Source organism: Fusarium phalaenopsidis (genome assembly GCF_050370095.1).
Source record: "Fusarium phalaenopsidis strain FUZ10S chromosome Unknown contig_32332, whole genome shotgun sequence".
NCBI lineage: Eukaryota > Fungi > Ascomycota > Sordariomycetes > Hypocreales > Nectriaceae > Fusarium > Fusarium phalaenopsidis.
Genome location: NW_028145391.1, coordinates 3,431,011 through 3,446,314, shown reverse-complemented (window position 1 = coordinate 3,446,314; position 15,304 = coordinate 3,431,011). Strand labels below are relative to the sequence as shown.

The 15,304-nt window shown below is 53.6% G+C and overlaps 5 protein-coding genes across 5 annotated transcripts; all 5 read left to right on the top strand.

Moving 5' to 3' along the window:
• Positions 1-6,578: 6,578 nt before the first annotated feature.
• LRP88_14085 (RNA-binding protein) lies at positions 6,579-7,907 on the top strand (the record flags this gene model as incomplete). Its single annotated transcript, XM_083250437.1, has 3 exons — positions 6,579-6,736; positions 6,791-7,853; positions 7,905-7,907. 3 exons carry the CDS (start codon positions 6,579-6,581, stop codon positions 7,905-7,907), a joined length of 1,224 nt encoding a protein of 407 aa, XP_083094771.1.
• A 1,143-nt stretch (positions 7,908-9,050) lies between these two features.
• Positions 9,051-10,100, top strand: LRP88_14084 (TatD family hydrolase; the record flags this gene model as incomplete). Its single annotated transcript, XM_083250436.1, has 2 exons — positions 9,051-9,134; positions 9,189-10,100. The coding sequence occupies 2 exons, from the start codon at positions 9,051-9,053 to the stop codon at positions 10,098-10,100; spliced, it is 996 nt and encodes a 331-aa protein (XP_083094770.1).
• Positions 10,101-10,475: 375 nt separating this feature from the next.
• Positions 10,476-11,606, top strand: LRP88_14083 (putative cyclase-domain-containing protein; the record flags this gene model as incomplete). Its single annotated transcript, XM_083250435.1, has 3 exons — positions 10,476-10,652; positions 10,740-11,382; positions 11,431-11,606. 3 exons carry the CDS (start codon positions 10,476-10,478, stop codon positions 11,604-11,606), a joined length of 996 nt encoding a protein of 331 aa, XP_083094769.1.
• A 383-nt stretch (positions 11,607-11,989) lies between these two features.
• LRP88_14082 (triose-phosphate isomerase) lies at positions 11,990-12,760 on the top strand (the record flags this gene model as incomplete). The annotated part of the gene is made up of 1 exon (XM_083250434.1): positions 11,990-12,760. One exon carries the CDS (start codon positions 11,990-11,992, stop codon positions 12,758-12,760), a length of 771 nt encoding a protein of 256 aa, XP_083094768.1.
• A 1,080-nt stretch (positions 12,761-13,840) lies between these two features.
• LRP88_14081 (S-adenosyl-L-methionine-dependent methyltransferase) lies at positions 13,841-15,086 on the top strand (the record flags this gene model as incomplete). The annotated part of the gene is made up of 3 exons (XM_083250433.1): positions 13,841-14,079; positions 14,127-14,448; positions 14,508-15,086. 3 exons carry the CDS (start codon positions 13,841-13,843, stop codon positions 15,084-15,086), a joined length of 1,140 nt encoding a protein of 379 aa, XP_083094767.1.
• Between the last annotated feature and the right edge of the window lie 218 nt (positions 15,087-15,304).

Here is a 15,304-nt window from a genome sequence, read left to right as displayed (position 1 = left end):
GTCGCACTTTGATAATACAAGAGGAGCCAACGACGTCTTTTGCGAGGGCAGAGACGACATGGATGACAGCGTGGTAGCTTTGCCCTTGACGGCGCCCCGCACCGATAAAGGCACGCCCGCTTGGCGCAACATGGAGATGTTTGCTAACAAGGCCTGTCAGATATGATGCGAGTGTTGTGTCATGGATGGCTAAAAATCTCATCGGCTTCACGCTACTGTGTTCAGTCTGACCAGTCCCATGTCTCCGCGATGACCAAACAGCTCGCGGTTTTGGAGTCGTTGAGTTGACTGTACTTCTGACCTTTGTCAATGCTGTTGGTTGTGTGTGAGCTGGATAATCAAAATTACGACCCGTTTTGCATGCCCTGCGATTCGTCATATCGGTCTGCGGCCGAGGTTGACGACCAGCCGAAGCGTTGCAAGGGACTGGCCGATCTGCAAGCAGTATCCAGGGCCCTGGTCCTGACGGATGCGGGATGCAGCTAGAGAACAGGAACCCGAAGCCCAAAAGCTTGGGGAGCTGGTAGTCAGGGCGTCTGTGTCTATGAAAGCAGTGGCCGTAGTGCTCTGTTGTAATGAAGCCGAGAAACTGCATAGACTCTGGACAAACTCAAGCTCGATATTCCACTGTGCCTGGTGCCATGACAATAATGACAAGTTACCGCAGGCCGCAAATTGCTATGCAATCGTTCCAATTTGGCAACGCCCTGCGCCGTCTTGTGCACATAAGCATCATCGACCTCATTGGACACAGCGAGAAGCCGGACCTTGACCCGCGAGCTCGAAAGATGTCGTCGCTTTGGCTGTGCTAGAGGATGCGGAGGGATGTCCAGTCGCAGGTGGATGTAAGAAATAATCTCTCATGCGTAAAGTGATCCACCAACAATGTCCAGAGCCCTGGAAAAACCTCCCATTTGCCGACTGCTCAGCTGGCGATAGAGGCGGCGTGCTGCAGTGGCACGCTTCGGTAGACGACGGTCCCAAATCCAGACGGGTGGAGGAACCAATGTTGTCGCAACGGTGGCCCGGGAGTCTTTGCTTGATCGAATGGAGGGCGTGGAAGCGGGCAATCAACAGGGTCTGGAAAGTGACCAATTCCTGTGTGTGTTGGTGGGAAGCAAAAAATGAACTATCACGAGGATGGTTGAACCCTGGTGCAGCGCACTGCGTCTTCCTCCACGTTTGCCTTGGCGCCGATGAGCGGCGTACCGAGATCTTGCTGGGAGCAGGGCATTTCGGCATGGGGATTGGGTCCACGCCACACTGTCAGTTTGAGTTGACACCCTGTGAAGGAGGGTTTATCACCAGTGCGTCTGTACTGTACAGTACTTTGGGGTTCGCATTCAGCATGCGAACGAAGGGAGACTCGCACGGTTGGTTGACCAACAGTTATCGCAAGCTGTTGTCTCGAGTTGCAGGGTCCAAGTGAGACAAGACGGGCCATCAGTTCGCCAGCAACCTATCTGACAACACGCCGAGCCTGAGAGGCATGAGAGCGTTGTGGGTAATATCTTGGTTTGAAGAGTGTTCAGCACTGGCCCTCTTGATATACAGAGTGGCGAGGAACCAGGTCAATGCGATTGATTGAGCATAGCATAGCCTGGTCAAAGCTGCTTGTCCTGCCAATGATATGTAGCACACCTGGAAAGAACTCGGCCACAACTCTTCGCCTCAGCTGTCGACCTCTGGTTGTTCCTGTAGCACGTCGTAATGACGAGGGTCCGACACAACGAGGCTTGCCCGCAATGAAGCAAGGGAGAAATCTTGTGGTTGAGACAGCAATCTCGGACATTGGACCCTTTCCGTGATGAAGAATCATCGCATACGAATTGACCACGATGACCAGGAAAATGCTCAGTCAAATGAAGAGCTGAGACAATGTCGCTACCTTTTGGTTGCGCACATTCCCGCACTTGGTCCGCACAAGCAAATGGCGACTTGACCAGAGAATGACGGGAAGACGCCCTAGACTCCCCGTCATTCCACGCGCCCGCGCTGCTGCCAAGGTCCAACTTTACGAGCCGCGGCTGTGAAAAGAGGCCAGTTGCATCTGTCTCGATGTCATTCAGGCCTCACGTTGGTGTTGTCGATCCGACAAATCATGACTGCAAGCTGCCCTCCTTGCCGCTGCCGGCCTTTCTAACTGGACAAAGCGAGTCGTGAGCAGGCCCTTGCCAGTTCGCTGCCGTTGGTCGACTATCGCCGGTTGCGTCCTTGCCTAGATCGGGTTGCCCTCTCGATCAATCCATCCATCCGTCAGTGCTCCAGATGCCCTATGATTTCATGATCCACCTCGAGCAGGGCTGCGCTCACAGGGGTACGGTACAGCTAGTTCGTCTCGCCCAGCTCCGTCCGGCACCCAGCGCCCAGCGCCCAGCGTTCAGCGTCTGGCTGGCTGGCTGCCCGTCAGTCCAAACGGTGCCCGGAGCTGACTTGACTTGGCTTTGCTGGACTTGACTTGGGCACAAGGGATTGTAACGATAGTGGCACGCCCGCCGTCAGGGATGGCCCTGGTTTCTCAAGCCCACAGGGCAGGCCTTTTCAGCGCAACAGGCACACCAAAAGCTTCCATGGCTGATGCCCACCCGTTCTCAGCCTGCCCCAAACCCGGTGTCGCTCGCTCCGTCCACGGTACTTGATACGGACTGTGCCGGCATCGTCAAGAAACGACCAGGATCCCCCATCGATCGCTCTGCGGTCCCGGGTCGCTGGTGACGAGATGAGGATGGGCTTGTTTCTGATGTTTCGTCGGCACTCTCTGACCATCTCCCTCGTCGTGACATGGCATGGCATGGGAGCCGGCTCTCGTGCTGAGACTGAAGCTGCCGGGTGCATCAAGTTACGATACTGTGCGGCGAGGAGTGAGAAGCAGCTAGGGCAGGGCCCACAGCTCTCGTCTCTGTCCTTCTCCTTCTCCTCCCTTCCATTCTCTCCACATGGCGACACACACTTTTCTCGAGACACACCCACCCCCAGGGCAAATCTTGCGCCCTCCCACCACCATCTTCACAGGCCAGGCAGGGCAGTGAGCCTCCTCCTCGGGGGGCTTCCCCTCCACTGGAAAAGTAATTCGATGTTGTGCGTTTCGTTCTCCAAAAAGCCCTCTTCCTGGCCCTTGCCCCCTCTCTTGTCGCTGGTGCTGTTTCCTTTTTTCTCCTCCAGTGCCTTGTCTGCCTGCCTGTCTGCCTGACCTGTCGTAAAAAATCTGCTGCTTCCAAAAGCAATCCATCGCATCCTTGGTCGTCGTCGCTTGTCGCCGTCTCCGTCGTCATTCCCGTCGTCGTCGTCGTCGTCCCTTGTGTCATTGCTTCTTGTCTACTGCTGCTCTCGGTCGCCAAACCAAACGCTTTGTCCGCGTCGGTCGCGTTACGGAGTCTCCGTTGCTGCGCCTGCTTGCCCAGGTCCACGCTGCGTGCGCTGCTCTGCGCTACTCTGCGCTACGGTACCTAACCTACCGTTGCCATCATCCATCTCATCTGGGTTCCGCACCGCACGCCCTGCAGCCGCTCCGTCACTCGCCCAGCGACTTCTCAGCGTCATTCGTCCGTCGCCGTGTTTCAGTGCCACCCTTAGCACGCCCACTCCAAGATCCAAGATCCCCTTGTCGGCGGATACGGCAGCCCACACCCCCTGGTCGATAATTTTCCCCTACCCTCGTCCCCGCGTGCCCCCGATTGTTCCCAAGACCAAGGCCCAAACAAGGCAAGGTTAAGAAAAAAAAGCTCTTGCCTTTTTTTCTTTGCCGTCTCCCGCATTACGACTCATCCCACGACTCTCCTTCTGATTCTTCCCCTCCATCATCTTTGTCCTCATCACGGTTTTCACGGCTCTTCCCTTGCGCGTGTTTCGGAAAGTTGGCTGTGACAGTTACTGTTGTTTTTGTTGGCGCCTAAAAGTGAGTATGCTTTTCTTCGTCGCCCCTTGTCCGTCGATTCCCTGCATTGTATTGTGTTGTGTGCTTGTGGTTGGCATTTGTGGTTTGGTGGAGGCCTGTGAGATCGAGAGAGTCTGGCATCATCTTGTCTACTACGCGCGCCATGACGAACGATGCGAACGTTATCACAACGGCCGAGTCCGTAGCCGCCTGGAGTCTGCTATGGAATTGATGAGTCCATCGAGGCATCGACCTTGATGAATCGCAGCCCCGCCCCACTGCGTTGAGCGTTGGTTCTGCTACATCGCGGACACACTTCGACTGTGATCGCCTCCCCGCAACGCCTATCTCGACCTCGATCGCGCGCTTCGGTCCGTCTTCGCGCTAGATGCGCAACCTCTTCTATTTGTCGCATTCTCGCTTCGTCACTCTCGAGATTCGCACCACTGTCGCATGATTGAGCACGTTGCGACGACCACTCTCGCACCTTTGCCAAGCCAAAACACCATCGCCATCGTCATATTCTCCAGAAATCAATACCAATGCGCCGAACCGCTCCGTGGGTCCCAGGATGCGCCAGAAGTCGACTGCTTGGAAAGAAGGCCCTTGAAACCCGAACAGTATAGTGGAACGACGGGCATCAAGCGCATTGCTCAGGCTCGGAGCATACTGTTGGATGTCCAAGGCGCAAACTCACAACAACCCCGCTTGGCTCGGTGTTATTCCTCCTGGTGGAAGTCTGGAGATTGGGCATCCTGCGCCCAGTATCGCTACCTGATGAGTGCCGGCCTGGTTCCTCCTTGAAAGGCACCCTCGAGGACCCGGGTTGAATTGGAGTCGCGGAACCTCGCAATGCCATTTGCCCGTGGATGGTGGGACTGGACCCTGAGGCTCCTGGCGAACCAGTCAGCACAATCTCAATCAGCCCAAAACCGGAGCCATATCACGGCCTCCATCAGCACCTCCAAAGCCACTTCCCATGCCCAACCTGGCCGGCGGCAATTTGACCAATCCCCGGGCATAGTGCTAACATGCAACAACAGGTTCAGCTCATTTCGGGAACGTTTGCAGCTATCTTACCACATTCCTTTGGAATTTCTGGTAAAGCGTATCAACCCGTGTGAGAACGACGATTTCGCGTTTTGCACCTCAATCACTCGAAAGCATTTCATTGCTAGTACCGGCGTGACGGCGTCTGAGACTCTTGATTCACATCTGTACGACTACTTTTCGGAGTCTTGGTCTTGGGTCTGGACATTAGTCTTTTTCCAATTCGTTCCCACATCCCGGTTTCATTTGCAGATTCTACCCTTTGGGAATAGACTCGGCGTGAAGGTAGGCAAACTTTTGGTGGCAAAGTCGGGGATTGATTCTCGCCGACGTCGCTGGTTCCAATACCTGTGCTAACCTGGCGATCAAGGTCTTACGATCCAAATATAGCGACTGACTTCGTTGTGCTCGTTTTCGGTACACTCGATTCCTCGACGGTAAGAAACAGACCCCTCTTCCCCTTCTGTTTAACTCCCTTAATGCGCCGGACGGTGGGAATCCTTCTTGTCTTGAAGGTTCGAGATCACGGGTACCTGAGTCATCAGTGTTGAGTGGCAGCAACCATGATGCGGCATGACCCAGATTAAGCCTCAAGATCTGTCTTCTGCGCCAGCATAATTGTTGGGAGCTGTCACACTGCTCGAGGTGACGTTGTGGAAGTGGCAGGAGCCGAGTTACTTAAAGGATTCACTCCCGAGTCGCAGCAAGAGCGCCTCCCAACTCGACATCTCCCCTCCCTCCCACTGCATGCGCATGCTTCTTGACACCTTTTTGTTCTCGCAATCGACTTGACAGAGCAAACGCTGATAGGCCTCTTCTAGCTCTTCTACGACTTGTGTTTACGACGTGTACGAGTTTTACCACGCACGGTAAGTGATGATTGATTTGCGATGCCTATCCCCAAGGCTGTCGAGTCATCGGACAATGTGGCCCTCGGAGGAGCTGATGGTCGAATCCTCCACCGGACAAGACATCAACAAACCTGGCGATGGATTTTCAAGGTCCCGCGACTCGCGGACTTTCCAGATCCTACCGACATGGAATTTTTCCTGGGCGGGATGATTTTCTGGTTGCTGATTCACCAACCACTGTTGCGCCAGCGCCTCTCTGGCGGGCACTGTCAGCACTGTCCAACATATCCTCGGCATCCTTCTCTTTGCTCTGGCTCTGGCCTTGGGTCTGGATACACGGCGAAGCGTCGGCTCTGTTGACTTTGTCCCACCTCGCTTTTCCCCACTTGCTTTTTCTCTCCCACATTACCACTTCGCATAGCCAGCGCCCTGGCTTGATGCGCTTTCTCGTATCAAGGCTGGTACAGATTGCTAATTCGCCTGTTTTAGCCTCCTTTCTTTGTTGCCTTGCTCATCTCAGCTTCGCGACGTCTTCTGGTAGGTCGAATCCCTGGGCGCAAAGTATAGCCATGTGTGCTAACCACCGCAGAATTGCACCTTTCGCTCTCGCATCTTTGATCATCTGAGCATTCTCGACACCGGTACGTGCATCTTCGACCAGCTGAGCTACCCTCGACTATCGGTACATCGCGCGCCCACACTACGAGCCAATGGCCGCAACTCCCCGACCGTCGCAGGATACTAGTTCTTTGGTCAACCCTCGTCTGCTGATCAACTGTGGTTAACATTCTATCCAGCCCGAAATGGACCCTCTCAACGCTCCTTTCTCTGGCGTCCCTGCCAATGGTGGCGCTCCTGCCAACCAAATGTCGTTCCCCAACGGCACCCCTCCCAACCCCGACATGGGAGCCGTTGCCCCTCCACCGGGCGCTGGCCAGGAGCCTCCTAAGACGACTCTCTGGTACGTTGAAGGATGAATTGGCTTATAGGCCTATCATGGCTGACTGAGGAATAGGATGGGAGAGCTCGAGCCCTGGATGGATGAGAACTTCATCAAGGGTGTCTTCCTTTCGGCCGCCGGTGAAACCGTCAATGTTAAGGTTATCCGTGACAAGAACTCCGGCAACGCTGGTTACTGCTTCGTCGAGTTCCAGTCCCCCGACGCTGCTACCAAGGCCCTTGGCCTTAACGGCACCCCTGTTCCCAACAGCTCTCGTCAATTCAAGCTGAACTGGGCCTCTGGTGGTGGACTCGTTGACCGTCGGGACGACCGTGGCCCCGAGTACAGCATTTTCGTTGGCGACCTCGGCCCTGAAGTCAACGAATACGTTTTGGTGTCCCTGTTCCAGGCCCGTTTCCCCTCGTGCAAGTCCGCCAAGATCATGACGGATGCCATGTCCGGTCAGAGCCGTGGCTACGGATTCGTCCGCTTCTCCGACGAGAACGATCAGCAGCGGGCTCTTGTCGAGATGCAGGGTGTCTACTGCGGCAACCGACCCATGCGCATCTCTACCGCCACCCCCAAGAACCGTGGCAACCACGGCTTTGGCCACGGCCAGCACAACGGCCCCATGATGGGCGGCGGTGTTATGCCCCAGCAGCAGATGTGGAACGGAGCCCAGGGCTTCTACGGTGGCTTCAACCCCGCTACCCAGATGAACCAGTTCACTGATCCCAACAACACCACCGTCTTCGTTGGTGGTCTCTCCGGCTACGTCACCGAGGACGAGCTGCGGTCCTTCTTCCAGGGTTTCGGTGAGATCACGTATGTCAAGATCCCTCCTGGCAAGGGTTGTGGTTTCGTCCAGTTCGTCCACCGTCACGCCGCCGAGATGGCCATCAACCAGATGCAGGGCTACCCCATTGGCAACTCCCGTGTCCGCCTGAGCTGGGGCCGATCGCAGAACAACTCTGGCGTAGGTACTCCCTACCGTCCTGCCCCTCCCCCTCCCCACTACATGGGCATGCCCAGCCACGGTCCCGGTAACTACGGCCCTCAGCACTTTGGCGGCCCTGCTCCTGGTCCCCAGGGACCTCCCGGACCTCCCGGCCCCCCCGGACCCGCCGGTCCTCCCCAGGTGAGTAGTACACGGAACATGTGGAAGGAAGCATCTCTAACCTGTGTCCAGTAATTTGATCACGACCAACTCGTTGACGAAGGGGCTTTTATACGACCAACGCCCCACGCTATTTTTTCCTTGGACTCAATTATCTTGCCTTGTCATTAGCCATCGTGTCTCGCAGATTTAGACTGCCTGCCGTGGCTAGCGAATGCGATGATACCCATCTTGCCTTTGACTTGGGATCATGGCTCTTTAAGTTTTATGGCAGCTCTGGATTTCCGATACGACACCACGCACCCCATTCCCTTGGTCTGAATCATGATTGGCGTTGGAGATTTTCGGTCCCCCTCCCGGTGGATTGTCATCAGTTCAAATTCATTTAAGCTAATTGCTGCTATGCTTTCTTTCCGTTTGCTTTGGTCACTCGCTGCTTTTCCTTGCTGCTTCTGACTGTTTTCAACTCTGGCGAACATGGTACTGCGTGATGTTGTCATGGCGTCGTTGCAAGTCTTTACCGCTCTCTGTCTGGTTATAAATGATTCTTCGTAGTCGGCCCAATCATGAGGGCTTAGCGAACTAGTCATTGGCTGAAGCCGTCTTGCGTGACGCGTCTCGGGGAGATGCGGTTACGAAGAAGGGAGGAGGATATTCTTGGGCATGTTTACGAATTCCCGTTCAAAGCTTGTATGGCGCGTTGAGGACGGTTTGTACGGGGTTATACCATTGTACCTGGAGTGTTTGGGGATACTGGAAGCCAAAAAGTCAGGGGGTTAAGAATGGTCTGGTCTGGTATGGTCTGGTCTTTGGTGTGTGAGGTTTGTTTCTTGACGAGTGGCGATGAGGAGTTTGGCTTGTGGATTAGGGAGGAGTTTTGCAGCAACAACTGAATCAAGCCCTTCGTTAGCAGTGAAGCTTCTGGACAAGATATCTCCGCACTTGTGAAGCACCTCCACCTACGAGCAGCTGACGTAATTGAGGCCAAGACAATAGGGTTTCTCGTCTGATTGGGTGTGGTCGTGGATCGGGGGAAGTTTCTAGGTGTGCCTACATCCGAGTTTATCGAGTGTCGATGCAGCATGATATCTTCATGACCGTGTGCTAAGGTATGCGGGCGAACTCTATTCCGCAGCAACTTAAAGACGACGCCCTCCCTTCCCCTTTTGAGCCATTCATACTGAACCAATTCATTCACCTTGATGCAAAGTACAAACCATGTCCTCCTCTCCTACCGTCGACTTGACCCCATTCCCCGCAGCCGCCCCCGCGGGTCCCACGACCGAGCTTCGCTTCGCAGACGTGAGCCCGAGAGTTATGAATCATTATTACCTGTCCCATTGACCGTTGTTATAGGTGGCCGTCACGGCGACTGCGGATGAGTTCAAGGGTATCTACCGCGGAAAAAAATGTCACGAACCAGACTTTGTTCATACCTTGGAACGGGCCAAGGAGGCTGGTGTGAGCAAGGTCATGCTCACCGGCATGTCCCTCGCTGATGTGCCCTACAATGAGGCCATCGCCAAGTCTCGCCCTACGCAGTGTTACATCACCATTGGTGTGCACCCGTACCATGCCTCTGAGCTGGACGAGGGTGGTAAGGCGTACCTCAGCGATCTGGAGCAAAAGGTCAAGGATGCGCTGGCGCAGGATCCAGTTCACATCGCTGCCTTTGGGGAGTTGGGCCTCGACTACGATAGAGAGGTTCACGCGTCCAAGGACGTGCAGAAACGTGCCTTCAAGGCTCAGCTTGACCTCTTTGTTGAGAATAAGTGGGATCTCCCGCTGTTTCTGCACTGTCGCGCTGCATTTGACGACTTTGTCGAGATCATGACACCCTACATGGACAAGCTACCCCGCCGCGGTCTTGTCCACAGCTTCGTCGGCTCCACATCGCAGATGGAGAAGCTCGTCTCCATGGGCCTCGACGTGAGCGTCAACGGCTTCAGCTTCAAGGACGCCGAGAGTCTAGAAATGGCGTCCAAGATTCCGCTGGGCTCACTGCAGATCGAGACGGACGCGCCGTGGGGGGAACTCAAGTCGACCTCGGAGGTTGTGAAGCGGTACTGCGTCAATGCCAAGGCTCTTCCTGCGTCCAAGAAGAAGGACAAGTGGGATGCAAAGTGCATGATCAAGGAAAGGAACGAGAGTTGTTCAATTGGGAGGGTTGCGTTTGTTGTTGCTGGGTTGAAGGGTGGTGGTGTTGACGAGGTTGCCGCGGCGGCGTGGCAGAATAGTGTCAAGATGTTTGGCCTTGGAAGAAGGTAATGAATAGTATATATGCATAGTATGAACCTACATAGTATGATTGCACACAAAAATCTACAGGTTCAAGCAAAGTACTAGTCTCAATATGTGATGGACTACCAGGTGAAAGTGGCTGACGAGAGCCAGTGGATCCAGACGTATTCGGATTCTGATGAAGCTATACGAATATCAGAACTGCGCCTCATAATTGGATCCTAAACGAGTCAAAGACTCGTTATCGATCGTGGACAATCTGTTCCAAGATGCTCAAGGCTGAAGTTTTCGAGGGTTGCCCTTAACAACAGGCTTCACCGCCCAGGCAGCGATGAAGATAAATTGGACGCTTCCCCAATGACAGGTTGAGACACATTCAACTTGACTTGAACTCGACTCATCATGCCTTTCGATCTCAACTCGGTTCCTGACTATGATGACCTTCCAAAGGTTGAAGGCATGCCCAAAGGTTGTGCTTGGGGTGTCTTTGACCAAGACGGTAAAAAGGACATGGTCGGAACACTCAACTTCTTAACCCCAGAGGTTGTCAAGAACGCCGCTCGAGAAGTCAAGGATGGAGTCTCAATCTCTCTCAAGTAAGAAGAATTCCCTAATTTTATGACAACGCTAACCTGTCCAAGCTGGCCCATCAATGCCATGAACAAGCTTGCTATTCCCGGGCGCAAGGCAGCTGAGCACAGAGTCTTGTACATCCCCGAAAGCCTGGCTGAGCTTCCTTTCGAACAGGGCAAGTCGTGGGATGATGAGCTCGACTTTAATACTCAGGGCAGCAGTCAATGGGACAGTCTGTGCCATTTTCAGCATCAGGATTCTGGCTTGGCTTACAACAGCGCAAACCCGAACAAGGAAGCTTTGTCTGCTGAGTCGACTGCGTCAAACACCATGCCGACGTTGGATCATTGGCATACACGTGGATGTATCGCAGGAAGAGGTGTCTTGATTGACTATGCTGCCTACGCTGAGGAGAAGGGTATCGAGTTTCACCCTTTTGACGGAAACCGCATCACTGTGGAGGATCTGGAAGCCTGTGCCGCACACCAGGGTGTCGAGTTCCAGCCCGGCGATGTCCTTCTTGTGAGAACCGCTGCTACAGAAGTCGTCGACAAGATGGACCCTGTGGGCTTGGGCAAGATGGCCGCCGCCAAACTGTCCGGCCTACACGGCTGTGAGGAGACTGCGCGATGGCTTTGGAACAAGCGCTTCTCGGCTGCCGCATCCGACTCGAGCAGCTTTGAGGCGTTTCCTCCTCTGAAGCCTGATGGATCGATCGGCGGGATGAAGGATCTAGGTAAGTCAACCGTCTGAGTGATTGAGAGCATTGGCTAATGTGGCATAGTCCTTCACACATATTGCCTCAGCTTCTTTGGCATGTCAATCGGCGAACTGTGGGATCTGAGCAAGCTGGCCGCATACTGCAAAGAGAAGAAGCGGTACTCTTTCATGATCACCTCGTCGCCTTTGAATCAGCCGGGGCTAATTGGATCACCTCCAAACGCGCTGGCCATCTTCTAAGCGTTGTAGGCAATTAAGGGCGGACAGATGCGGATAGCCGGTGATGGACTCTCTCCGCATTCGCAGGTGCCGGATTTCCTTTCTCGGAAGCCCGACGGGGGCGGGGTGGATGTCATCGAGGAGCGATTAAAATGTTCACATGACCTTGAGGAATAGAGAATAAATACTGCTTGATGGTTCGTTACTTGTGCAACCAAATATAATCATCAAAGCGTCAATTGTTGGTTGAACAAGCTGGGTCCAAGCTGAGCATTGGCCGCTGTCCTTCAGCAAGCGATCATCACCTTCGAAAACTTCACCTACCGAGACAACATTGCCTAGTGAGGCCTGAGTTCGAGTGAGGGCTTGAATCACTTACTGGAGTCTCTCATAACAGAATCAGAATGGCATCCATCCAACGGCCTAATCGCCGCATCGTCGGCGTCTCGACAAAGCTGTACTTCTCCGCCGCCCGTACCCGGGAGTATGTCGATCAGCTCCTGCAGCTCCTCTCCGCCAACTCTTCAGTCCTCAACGACATCGACGTCTTCATCATCCCCGACCACGTCACACTCGTATCAGTCATCAACCAAGTCAAAGACCACAAGATCTGGTGCGGTGCTCAGGATACCTTCTGGGAGGACAGCGGCGCCTACACAGGCGAGGTATCATCTTCAGTCCTAGCCGAAGTCGGAACCCGTCTTGTCGAGGTCGGACACGCAGAGAGACGTCGAATCTTTGGTGAAACAGATGAGATTACCGCAAAGAAAGCAGCCGCAGCCGCGCGGAACGGGATGATCCCCCTGGTCTGCATCGGCGAGCAAACTCGGGGCGAAACCCACACCACAGCCGTGACCCAATGCCAAACCCAGATCGAAGCCGTTCTATCAGCCGTCCCGGAAGATGCCGAAGTAGTCTTTGCCTACGAGCCAGTCTGGGCAATCGGAGCAGCGCAGCCAGCAGCCGCTGACTACGTCGTCGGGGTCACGTCTGCGATTCGGAAGCTGGAGAGCATCCAGAAGAGGAGCGGGTCTACGAGGATTTTGTACGGGGGGAGTGCGGGACCTGGGTTGTTTGAGAAGCTCAAGGATGGTGTTGATGGGTTGTTTTTGGGGAGGTTTGCTCATGATCCTGAGAGGTTTGTCAAGACGATTCAGGAGGTTGCCCAGGGATGAAGGCTGTCGTGAGGACATTTAAAGTCCTTTCTGGATGAAGCTTGTCAGCTCCGGTAGAACAGCCTGTTTGCAGCATCATGACTACTTCTATGGCAAGTAGAAACGATTCTCTACGGCAAGAGGCCATCTGTGGCTGTGCTTGAAGACATCTAACCCCTCCCTGGCGGCTCTTGAGGGCATGAACGTTTCGTTTTGAAACTTCTGTGTCACCAAAGTAGTGCTCTCTGAATATACCAAGCCGATTCATCTAAGACTATTCCAAACATGAGCCCCCCCTGCTACCTGTTGTGTTTCCATACGGTAATCTGAGGCAGTAAAGAAGAAGAGATGTTTGGTATTCCCCCAACACAGGTCGGCGACAAAGACGGATCCCCTAATACTATAGAACTGACAAAGAATCGCTATATTTTGGTTCTTAGGGATATCAAAGAATGCGTCAAAGCTAATGAGAATGGAGGAGTGAGCATGATTCATGCCTACTTGCGGGTAGGCCCTTTATACATGTAAATCTCGACTTACCGCCGTATCATTACCAATCCGACCAACTACGAAAAACCCGCGGCCCATTATCGAAGGATCGATATTTCCTAACCCAATTGGAGGAAAAGTATCTCATCGGTCAAGATCCTAGATCTTTCCTATCCAGATCCATACTCGGTTATCTCAACCTCAAACCCCTTCGCATTCGGATTGCCTCATTGTGGATCTCGTATTCGGGATTTCAACCAAACACCAGCTTGGATCAACCCGCGGATAGTCGTAACCGAGCGATACGCTCTATCGTAATTCTTGTTCGTTTTCGCAAAAGGATTGCAGCAAGAACAACATGGATGAGAGGCAGATATTCGAAGCGAGCCGCAGGAGGTTATGGAGTTGGTCAGCGAGCTTTCAATCTTAAGCGATGGTCAGTATCAAAGCCAGCCTCCGCTACGAGGGCACAGCAGTTCTATATAAACATAGGGTTCTTCTTGACTGAAGTTTCTCCATCTCTCACTCAATCAGTCTTCTTTTTCACTGTCTTTTTAACTATCATATTTCCAAATCCAACAACCAGATCATCAGAATCAACAACTCGGCACAATGTCTACCGCAGAACTCATTTCCTACGACGAGGCGAGAAACCATGCCTTTGACAGTGTTCTTCACCGACAGTCAAAGAACTCCAAGGGTGGAATGCGTGCCATGATGAACAAGGACAACAAGGCCCACGCCGCTGCCGTTGACGACTACTTTCAGTACTGGGACAACAAGAAGGCTGAGGACGAAGTCCAGGCAGTTCGACAGGAGAGAACCGACAACTATGCCAGCCTCACAAGACAGTGAGTTCCTTGATTCTCCAATTCATGGCCATCTGCTGATTGTTTAGATATTACAACCTGGCCACAGATCTCTACGAGTACGGATGGAGTCAAAGCTTTCACTTCTGCCGCTTCGCCTACGGCGAGACTTTTCACCGCGCCATAGCTCGCCACGAGCACTACCTAGCCCACAGCATGGGAATCAAGCCGGACATGAAGGTCCTTGACGTTGGCTGCGGTGTCGGTGGTCCTGCTCGTGAGATTGTCAAGTTCACGGGTGCCCACGTGACGGGTTTGAATATCACCGAGTATCAAGTCGAGCGGGCGAGGGTCTATGCAGACAAGGAGGGTCTATCTCATAAACTCAAGTTTGTGCAAGGAGACTTTATGGTGAGTCTTTTTCTGCTTCTCTGTTGCGTGGTTACTTACCAAGAGTGTTTGCTTTGTAGAAAATTCCGTTCCCCGACAACTCTTTCGACGCCGTCTACGCCATCGAAGCTACCGTGCATGCCCCTTCATTGAAAGACGTCTACAGCGAGATCCTACGAGTTCTGAAGCCCGGCGGTGTCTTTGGAGTTTATGAGTGGCTCATGACGGAAGAGTATGACAACGATGATCTCGAGCAGCGACGTATCCGGCTCGACATTGAGCAAGGCGACGGCATTGCGCAGATGTTCAAGATCTCAGATGGCCTCGCAGCTATCAAGGATGCAGGCTTTGAGCTTGAGCAGCACGAGGACCTCGCGGCCAACGATGACGGCCCTGCACCTTGGTACTGGCCGCTAGACAGCGACATGCGATACGCGCAGTCTCTCGCTGATATGCTGACCGTGTTTCGGATGAACAAATGGGGTCGTCTGGTGATGCACAACTTTATCGGTGCTCTCGAGAGTCTTTGGATCGCACCCAAGGGAACGAGAAAGACTGCTGAGAGCTTGGGTAAGGCGGCAGATGCGCTGGTTGAGGGTGGTAAGAGGAAGTTGTTTACACCCATGTACCTGATGGTTGGGAGGAAGCCCACAGCTTGAGGAGCTTCTGGCAGGGTGTTTTCATTGGACGGGCTGTAAAATTGATATCATCTGATTTTGGAGGGATTCTGTAGTATTGATATTCCATTAGGCAGTATAGATGCACGAGATAACAAAAAGAGGCTGAAAAGGCGGCATGTTTTGGATTCTGGAATCAGCGGGGTCCACACAAAGTGCAAGCAGGTGCATATGCAACCACTACAAGGGCCGTTTGAGGA